The 10,737-nt window shown below is 40.0% G+C and overlaps 1 protein-coding gene across 1 annotated transcript in view; it reads right to left on the bottom strand.

Moving 5' to 3' along the window:
* KIF24 (kinesin family member 24) overlaps positions 1-10,737 on the bottom strand; it is a 28,316-nt gene that overhangs the window by 16,568 nt on the left and 1,011 nt on the right. The window contains exons 2-5 of the mRNA XM_017819001.1: positions 6,212-6,281; positions 5,296-5,923; positions 1,896-2,085; positions 4-40 (exon numbers count right to left, since the gene is read on the bottom strand). Of these exons, the coding sequence (XP_017674490.1) occupies positions 4-40; positions 1,896-2,085; positions 5,296-5,909 (841 nt within the window). The 5' untranslated portion in view covers positions 5,910-5,923; positions 6,212-6,281. The remainder of the gene's footprint in view (positions 1-3; positions 41-1,895; positions 2,086-5,295; positions 5,924-6,211; positions 6,282-10,737) is intronic.

Here is a 10,737-nt window from a genome sequence, read left to right as displayed (position 1 = left end):
TACATGACTCCCCAAAGACTTCATCAAAATAAAAAACATGCTGAAAAATAAAGATGATCTTTGCATGAAAATGAACACGTTTTATTTCCCCTTCAATCCCACTCAAAGGTAAAATTAAATAACCAAAGTCTTTACAGTGACTTCATATGGCTTTGGAACAAGCACAAAGTGACCCAGCACACTTAACATGCAGCACGACATATTGCAGGGACACACCAATCAGGAGACTCAGGATAGGAAAAAAAAAAAAAAGGGAAGAAAAATGCCTTGATTTCCCATCATTCTGAAGCAGAACATGCCACAAGAATAAAAAAATACCAATTAAAGAAAGCCTATTCATGAAATGACTCAGCCTACAGATGTACAGTAAGACTATAACAGTAAAAAGAACTTGGAGTCAACTCTTGCCTTTCTCAAAATTAGTCCTCAGTTGTGACTAAGTTGTGACTAATTGCCTCTGTTCTTAAAAACTTTTGTGCCAGAGAAGAGAGGAGCTGTTCTTAGGCAAAGCTGGATTGTATTAACTCAGAAGGGGGCAAGAAAACCCAAAACTTCCCACACTCCAGCTCTGACTCAAAGAAGCAGGGTCTGTGGAAAGGATGCAGCAGAGTTCATTATGAGCTCCTTCATTATGAGGTTAAGAGTAGTGATTGTAGGGATGGTCACAAATATCAGGTTTTCAAGAGTGCTCGTGAACTGGTGTGTAACACTGCACTCCAATAAACTCACTGCAGTGTAAATTAAGGTGGCAGATCTCTAGGACTGAGAATCATTTCAACAGTGCACAAACCAACCACACTAGTGCACAGGCAGCTTAAACCAGGGTGTCTCAGCTCACAGGGCACATGTGCTCTGTGATGGGCCTGAAGTTTGGGTGACGGAATATGCTCCACCACCTCCCATTTGCTCTGTACCCCTTGCTGTCCTTTCTATAGGAACCAGAGAAGGATGCAGGGTGAGCAGCCAGACTTGGAAGCAGAGAAGTTCTCCTAGGTCCTACAGAGTAGAGACAGCCTTTGCCACAGCACTTTTGTTTGGAGTATATTGACTGATAGCAAGAATTCATTTATCTGTACTGACATAACAAAATTAGTTAACGGTTATTTCAGCACCAAGACGTGAAGGTGATAAGCGCTGCATACATGCCAAATATAGGTCCTCAAATGGAGGGACTGGGGTGGAGTTGCTGCATGTGTTGTACCATAAAATGTGGCACATGAACAGGACCTGAGAGAGCTGCAAACTGGATTTTCACTGGTTACTCCACAGTTGTTCCTAGGACCCAGACTGTAAAAATAACACCCAGTAGAGGGAGAATGGCTTGCTGCTCTCTAGAAATCAGTTCTCTTCCTGGTGCTGTCAGTCAAAAGGGAGAATTTGAACTATGACAGCACAAAGCATTCAGGATTAAGAAACAAAGACCAAAAGGGAACTTAATTTTCAAGAGAATTTGAGAACAATGGAATGGAGGGGATGAGCGTGTATGTGATTCACTGAAACAGACCTACAGTGCTGAAACAGTGGAAAAGGAACCCCTCACTGGAGTACTCTGTGAAGCCACCAGTGGACTCTGCAGCAGGCAGTTCTCCTGCAGCAATGGCACATTCTCCTGCAGCAAAGTGCCATTGCTGCAGGAGGGTTTATTTTGCCACATACAAAGAAAGCTGCAAGAGACTTAAAAAAGCTTCTAGAGCTTCTAGAGCTTAAAATTCCAGGCTCAGGTTTTCTGCCACAGGCTGGCATAAATCAGAAGAAAAGCCCACCATCTATTTCAGTGTAACAAATGCTGACAGCCGTTCTCTGTTCTCCCTCATGGAAACTCCAAGCACAAGATGCTTTACGCTTCCACACATGAGACCAGCCCATAAACTCAACATTCCAGTGGAGCATGTTACCTGTAAAATATATTGTGTAAGATCAACTGCCTCCTTCTTCTCATGGAGCAGTAGGGTTTCTCTGTCTTTCACTGTGATGATATTCACCTCCCCCCGTCGCTCCTCCCTCAGGCCTAGAGGACGTTTTCGGACACACACTCTGATTTTCTCACTCTCTGTCCATGGAGTCTCTTTCTCAGAAGTGTTGGATCTACGACAATAGTGTAGATTTACATTTTAAAATCAGGTTACAACAGTATCTAGGATATGCCTGAATTTGTCAGCTTTATCAGGTAATGTTTCTGCCTTTAATGCTTATCAAAAAACTCCATAACACGCCTCACTCTTACACGATGAATTTTCTGATGTTTTTTCCTAAACAGGCTGATGCTTTTTGTGCACTCCTGTTAAAAGTTGAGTTTGTACAGCCACACTCCTGACTTTGTTGCTGGACTGACACCTTTTCAGTTGCACACAAATATGTGATGGAAGATGGCATAATATGGAAGTTAACATAATGAAATTTAATCTTGCTGAAATTATTTGCACTCACAATTAGTCACTTGAAAACGTACAGATAAAAGTATGAATAGATCTTGAAAAGGAGAAGGTATAATATTTAGATCCTTTTCCTCCTATGCTGGACGGTCATTCTTCCCATTATAGACTGTCAAACAGGTTACAAGTAAATGACCCAAACTGGGAAATAAAACAGCATCACAATGTTCTATTCAGCTCAAAAAAATTTGAAATGTGTCATTGTCTCCCCTTTGGTCTTTTTTCGTAAAAAGTTATGTGGTTTCAGACCACTGACAAGGTTGTGCTCTTATGTTTTGGCAAGTCTACTTTAGTTCCCTTCCAGACACCTCAGAAACAAAGGTCATTTCATGTTTCATTGATTAACCTGCTGTGTAAAGCATTTTGTGATGCAGCATAAAGAACAGGCTCGAATTTAACAACAATGTATTCATTATACCTCTCCCTTTTTCAAGCTGTCTTCAGCCAAATGAGTAATGATTTTCAGCCTGGATTTGAGTTTCAACTAATCAAGCCCCAACTTGCCCAAAAGTTGTGTTTCTGCCATGCTGTCCGAATGCCAAAATCTCGTACTGTAGCAACTGAAAACTAACACATACTAGTTGTCTAATAAACTGAAATCAAACCCAGAAGTTACTCAACATCTCATTACAGCTACCAGCTTGTGGTATCGTTGCTATTGTGCTGCTCCATTTCCCAGAAGCACATGACAGATACAAATCTCAAGACATGGTCTTTGAAGACCACACACCAGTTACAATCTTTACTTGTAACTGGATTCCATTTAATTTTAGTGCAGCTCTCCCATGCAGACCAGCATCAGGCCCTGCTTTTAAGTGGAAAATTCCTCCCCTGGAAAAGAAAGGCAGTGATACTTGAAATAAGAGGCTTCATAAGTGGATGTGATCTTATGGGTATCACTTGGCACCAAATGTCGTGCAACAAATGACCAGCAGCTCTGAAGTTCAATTCTTGAGTCAGAGGCTGGATTTGGTGATCTGCAGAAAGAGCCTGTTGTGCTCTAAGAGCTTGAAGGAGGCAGTGTTGATGGCAAAATTTGGAGAAAGGAAAAACTGAAGACTTGGAGGCTCTGGCAATGAGCAAAAAGGCATAAATTCTCTCAGGTACACAGACACATTTAGTTAAGTGTATTTTGTATGGGAACAGAATGCATGTTAATTATATATGCTAAACCTGAGGTTTGTATTTCCTACTAACCTTTTGAAAATATAAATTGTATTTCATAGTACAATATAATTTTTATTACCAGAAAAAAAACCCAAACAAAAGTCTTGACACAGATCATTAGAAACCTGACTAGATAATAGGTCGGAAGAATCACTATGCCCTGTCAAAATCAACGCATTTGCTGTGGGCAAGAGCAAAATAAATTTAAACGTTAAAATAACTCTATATCTTTCCACTGAAATCATGTCAGTGTTTTCCAATATTTCTCATGGATGAGACTAGACTAGGTAACATGGGAACGGATGGATTCAGTAAAGCAGCTGGGCACTTCCAAAACAGGAATTACAAACCCAAGTGTCTTGCCAACAGGAATTACAAACTCAAGACTGGCCCAAGCCTGAAATGCACAGCTCTCCAAAAAGGAGAAGAGGGAACTGAGGCATATCAAGAGGAAGATGCAGAAAGCCCATAAGATGAAGCATAATGTGCTTAGGAAAAAAAACAGAAGAAAGCGACAACAATGAAGACTCTACTGCAGGATTCAGAATCTTGAACTCTCCTAGCTGAGCCATTAGGTTTTATATTTTAGCATTTTTTATGCGCCAGCACTATAAATCCTGTCCTTTTATTTGCACTTGGCTCAACTTCCAGAAAAGACAGAGAATGCACCACAATGTCAATATATACAGGAGGTTAGTGCACTTCTCTGGTAGGTGAAAATGATTTTTTTTCCAGCAAAGGAGAGCTATAAACTGTTGTGTTATAAAATGTCTTGCATTTCACAGCTTAAGTGCCCTAATTACTATGTCACCTTAGCATTTTTCCAGTGTGGCAGCAGCAACTATTTCTCCAGGCTACATGCATTCTCAGTGGGATTTGTAATTGATACCTTGACTCCATGGATCCTCTCATATACCAAATCTTTTCCCACAGCCAATATAGACAAGCTCCAACTTCATACAGCTGTCTCTCCTCCCTGCATTTTAAAACAAAAATGCCATGACTGCACTGCAACGACCAAGATACTGGTATTCTGTGTGCAGAGGATCTCTGATGCTGCATCAGGAAGAAAAATATTTGGTGCTTTAAAAATGTTGCCAGGGTAGATTTCATGATAATCATAGCTTTTCTGTTACCAAATACCAGGAAAAGTATGGAAGGTACAGATCGTGATCCTGGGGAGCAGCTGAAAGGCATCCCTCTTACCACCATGAACCTACCCCAGAATTCCCATTCTGATTCCTTTTAAAGTTTCAGTTCAGAAATTCCATTAGAAACAAATATAGCCATCACAGCGTGTATCCCTTCTACTGGGAAAAGCTTGACAAACCTGACAACAGACAACACCATCTTTTGGGAAAATAATGTTTTAAAAGATGGTCCCATGGAAAGACAAAGATTCGCCAAAACACCAAGAAAACAAAGCCTTATATCCTGAAAGACAACCTCACCAGGTTGACTATTCTTAGACAACCTGGTGAGTAGCAGCTGGTCAAATTCAGATGATTCCTTCTACAAGACTCAGAGAGTTGCAAGTGCTTATTAATCCCCCTCTTGTCTACAAGATTTTGCACTGCTCTGTAGTGCTGGGATTGCTTATTTGGACGTGACAAAGACAGATCCTTCTCCACAATTAAGAAAGAATTAATTATGACTAACCTTAAATATTAGCAAAATAAAGGTGAGTGATCATTACCTGATACAGGAATGAGGTAGTCCGTAATTATACCCTGAAATATGAGTTACTCTTTGCACAATAGGAGCTTCAGAATCCCCCAGGAGAGGGGCAATATCATCAGAAACCGCTGGACAGCTCAGGTCCTTTTTCGTGCATATTCCAGGAATATTTAGGTCCCTTCTAGTTAATCTGATTGGCTCTGAGTCCTGTGGTTGAACGTGTCCCAACATTTCCCCTGCATTGTCCTTCTCCTCACTGGCATTGAAATCAGATGAACGATACAATTCACGCTCAGAGTCTTTCACTGTTCCATCATTCTCTTCAACGAAGGACTCAAAACGCAGCTGCCTACGGGGACCTGACCTGGCCACCTGGGGCTGAATGAAAAGGCCACGCGGTTGAAAATCCTGCTTGCTTGAGTCTGCAACGCCTTCCCCTCGCATAATTTTGATTATTCTAATGAGCTGAAAGAGCCGCTTGCGGTCGTTCATGTCATGGACCCCCAGTTTGGTGTAGTCTTCCATGGAAACTTTGGCAAGCTCATCGATATTCTGAAGACCAAAGGCAGCAAAATGGGGATAGTATTTTTCAAGGTCTGCCTCACAAAGGCATTCATAAAGGCATGATGCCATCTTCAAGATAAAGTCTAAAAGAAATCAAACAAAATAAACATTAGAGTCATATGAAACATCACATCTGACAAAGTTACTAATGAAGAGACTGCACATTTCCACAATGCCATTTCCTCCCAGCCACTCAGGCTAGAAGCTTGTTTAAATCCAAGTCTGTAATACACTAGACTGTTAAACGTTACAGAATATTCCAATAACGATAAACTAAAATATAAAACAACTGTATTTTATCTATCAAATTATATTTCAAAATTATATACAATATACAATGTGTAAGAAATGCACAAGGCAAAGTTACTCACTGCTGCTGAGTTGCTACACGCCCGATGTCTACTTGATGAATGCCACAGCTACTGAAACCCTGTCCTCAAGCTGCAGAATGTAAAATGCCTAATTTTAGAAGACACTCACATTAATATGAAGGCGTGTGGTCTAATGTGGTTCAGCTAGCCCTGGTTAAAAAAACCTGGAGGAAAAAACCCTGCATTTGTTCCTCACTTCAAGGTGCCTAATTAAGACCGTTTGTCTTACAGATGAACAATAGCAAAGCTGTAGTTTTGCTATGTAGGTTTCTCTTTTATGTCATGAATCTTGTGAGCATTTCTGAGTCTCCTTGGCAGAATAACCCAAACATTCTCTGAAGTCTGAAACATAGGATTTCTCTAAATCTACGTGTGCCACTGGAACGTCACACTTGTGTTCTTGGGAAACCCGAAAAAGCAACATGCATCACTGAAAGGTATGCCAAAAACCCTCCAACTTCTTCACTCATGTCTCACTGGCAATGCATTGTGCAGCTGTCTGTATCCAGATGGATTAATATCTGCAGATATTTTTACTTGTTCCACAAAATGGAAAAATGATAGCACTTCAAGTATCTGTTGCCCACTCTCTTCTTATATCTTTGTACGGTCTAGGGCTTCAGCAACTATAGATCTTATTAATTTTTGGAAAATACAATAAGATTCAACAAAATCAAGTTTTTTAAGGCCTAAATTTTCCTCCCTGTAATTCAGGGTAGATTCTTTGTGAGGATTTTCAAGCTTCTCTACAATACATTATTTAAGAAAATAAGGTCACCAAATATCATCCCCAACTTTGAGTCCATATCATTAATTAATACATTATGTTGAAATAATAATAACAACAAAATAAAAAAGATTAATATAAAGTGCTGATTGTATAAGACATTACAAAGGTCAAAAGGTGCAGTAGAGGTCATCTCAAATGACTCAGAAGTTAGTCTATGCTGTAGACAAAATTCTGAGATTGAGCAGCGACAAACTTCAAGACAAAAGCATTGGTATGTAATTGGATTTATTTAATGTGTATGTAATGTGATTCTGAATCTTGAGGTAAAGTCAGAGTCACTGCTGAGGTTGTGAGATCCTGGGAGGGGTGAATCAAAATTGACAGGGAGGATAGCAAACCCAGAAATCAGGGAGGTTAAACACGAAGACGTGCAAGGGTTTCACAAGCATTCACAACTTGCCAACTTCTCTAACAGATAAAATTCCACAGGAACCTGAGACTTCATTTAAAGAAGAGTTATGTCTTGGAAAAATTCCCTTTTTTACATAAGATGGCTTATAATGTAAAACCAGTACAGGTCCTGTGCAACTCTCTCTGTGCACTGCCATGGGAAACTCCTGCTTGATGAAAGGAGCAGAGAGAACTCAAAGCCAAAACACCAATCTCAAAAGAACTGAGAATCTGTTCAAAATAATCCGACAAATTTATTTTCTCTACTCTCTATCTGCATCCTAATTTACACCTATATTTTTATATATCCTTATGTTAAACACAGAGTGGCCAAAGCCCAGTGCAAGAACTGATTCAGTGTTAACCTCAGTTTGAATTATAACTGAACACAGCACAGAGAAGAAAGGCAAAAAGGGGAAAAAATGGAGACACTTCCTGAAAAAGGAGCAGCAGACAAGGGGAGAGAACTACGAATTTGAAGGTCAAAGGTCTAATTAAAAATGAAACAAAATATGTTTAAATAGCTAGAAATAACAGGTTTTCATTATACAGAGTAACAAGTGGCAAGAATTCTCAAAATGAGGAAACACCAAGTAATGCAAGAACTGCAGAACAGAGGAGAAGGTTAGTACTGAGCCATGTAAGCAGCTCTGCATGGCTAATTGCTAAGGTCTGTTGCCATGTGAAAGCAACTAAATGGCTTCTTAGTGAGGGCTGATCTCTTAATGAAAGCTGAGATCTGCCTTCCCAGATATAATAAGTCTTACTGGATCTGAGTGGTTTCAGGGGATAACTCCAATGACTTCCCATCCACAAAAAGGACTTCCCATCACACAAACTAGGAAAACCGAACATTCAATAATTAAGGAGTAACAAATTAATTAGCCATGGGGAAGAAAATTAATCAGTCATTATGATGACATGTTCCAGCATTTCTGATTGCTTTAAAATGTGAGAGGAGACAATTTCTAGAAGATTTGGTCTGGTTCATACACAAGAGAATTCAGGGAGAACTGCAGTTGTCATTGAAATCTTTCAGGCCTTTCAATGATGCCCTAAAAAAAAAAAGCCTCCTTTCTCCTCATTAAAGAATACTTTAATTCATCCAACACTTTGTGTCTGAAGGCACTTTTCCTAACAGATACATAGTCTTTCAAAATAAATCGGCTTTGCAAAAACTAAGAAGAGGTTTTCAAGAACTCTAAATTGTTAATGCCATCTTCTGGCAAAAGAAAGAGAAGGCTTTTGACTCTTATAAAATAAATAACAGCCAGCATTCCCTCAGTTACTGTCAGAATCCAATTTTGTTTGTTCCCTTGAGAGAATAATGTGTCCTGGGGCAGAAAAATATAACATTCTTCAGTGTGGATATCCAAACCTAGGTCTTGTTCCCCACAAGGCTGTGAGTGACTTCACTGAAAAAAACAGGGTTGAGATATAAGTCTAAGACTTCTTAAAATAGTTGGGTATAACACATCTTGATAATCAAGAGGTGAGTCACTGTGGAAGTACAATTCTCCACGCACACCCAGCCTGCCATCTTTATGTGGCAAACTCGAGTGCTCTGCAAATTATTTCTTAGGCCAAGAAGTTTTACAAAGATCTTAGAAGGCTGCCAGATGCTGGTAATGGACGAGTACTTGTTGTAAAAAGGTACTAGAATTATGTATAAAGGGACTAGGTCTAACCACGGAATTAGATCACAGCTTGTCATTAGAGAGCTCATCCTCTGTTTCAGCATTAGAGGTTTTTAAATGTCATAAAGCTGCAGAAAAAGAAAAGTCAGGTGTAAACAGCAGAAAGGAGTGGTTACATTTTTCTGTTCTGCAGGAAATTAACTTACCACAAAATTATGCTCTATGAGCTCGTTCTCCGTTTTAAAAGGCTTTTAATTATTAATAAGCTCTTTCACAGAGCTAATCTTCTCCTTCTCAATGCACTTTTCAAAGTGGAGAAAAGGCTGGTTCTTCAAAGATACTCAGAGAGTGTCAATCACTGCGTGTAAAATAAATCACATAAAATCCCCACGTGGGCTATTTTAAGAATAATCAGCCTTGGACCATTATATTTTGATCCTTATTAACTTCTGATATGTCAGTGATCTCAGTGCAGCATTCACCTGAATAACGCTCACGTGCCCGGTTATCCCGCTGTAGTTCACTCACACTGACCTGAGAATTTTAGATTATTGCCACTGATGGTCCTGAGTGCCACCACTGAGAAATGACACAAGTGATCACTATATCCATACTTTAAACTAGGGAAACTAAGCCTTGGAAAAGTGAGGAAATCTTAAGTGACACTCCTAGAAAGGCAAACTAATGCTACTACACATTCAAATACCCTAGGGCAATCATTCTGAATCATAAACTCTGGCCTGATCATTAAATAGGTTTACCAGGCACGATTTTCAAGGGTATTTGATAAACAAAGAAATTGTTAATCAGTGTCCAAAACCTAAACACCACCTTGTTTTCCATCCAGATCATTTAGCTTTACAAATACTTATACAAATAAAAGTTAGAAACTTGCAAAGTTTGTAAATGCATGCAGCAGGTAGGTGTTTCCTCTCCTGATCACAACCACAGCAGCGTGCTGCACTCACTACTTGCAACCACATCCCCCTCAAAGAAGACTCCAGCACAGGCTCTGTCCACGCCAAAGTGTTGCCTGGTTTTTCAAACACGGGAGCAGAGACAAGAACTAAGCCAATCTGGCAATCACACAATAGGGAAAAGGGAATCACATTAACACACGTCAACACTCATCCATCGTTATTCCTTATTCATCTGAGCATTAAGCTCTTTCTTTAACTGTGATCCGAAGCCAAATCTGATTTAGCCCTCCAGAAGTGAATGGCTAATTTGCTTTTCCAGAGCACCACACAAAATGCTTCACCTTTAAATCATTCTGACCCCGTTTCTCGGGAATTAGGGCATTCCTGCAAAGAATGGGGTCAGGGTGTGTTGCACTTTTATAAAGACAAGCTCAACAACAAGAGATAATCTGTATTGTAAAAAGAGTCCATAATTTTAGTTCAACGCAGCAGGTAGGGAGCTGTGAGGCCATGTTTGACGTTGCAGCAGATCCCCTTGGAAGATCACAGGATTACTCCACTCTGTGCACGTAAACAACATGGCATTAAACATCCTGCCCCTCCTTGGAACAAGTGTTGGGGCAGCCCTTTGAATAGATAGCGACTTTCAGCCTCAGTACAGCAAAAGTAACTGGAGAGGAGGGAAAGCTTTTAATGCTAAATGACAACTATTTTACAGCTGGACCAGGACACAGGTCAGCAATGCTCCCCTTTCCTTTGCCACTGACACACCTGACCCAGAGCAGGCCA

The sequence above is a fragment of the Lepidothrix coronata genome, unplaced genomic scaffold (assembly GCF_001604755.1).
Source record: "Lepidothrix coronata isolate B3197 unplaced genomic scaffold, Lepidothrix_coronata-1.0 Scaffold72, whole genome shotgun sequence".
Classification (NCBI taxonomy): Eukaryota; Metazoa; Chordata; class Aves; order Passeriformes; family Pipridae; genus Lepidothrix; species Lepidothrix coronata.
The sequence above is the reverse complement of the archived record's forward strand: the minus strand, read 5'-3'. Positions and strand labels throughout refer to the sequence as shown.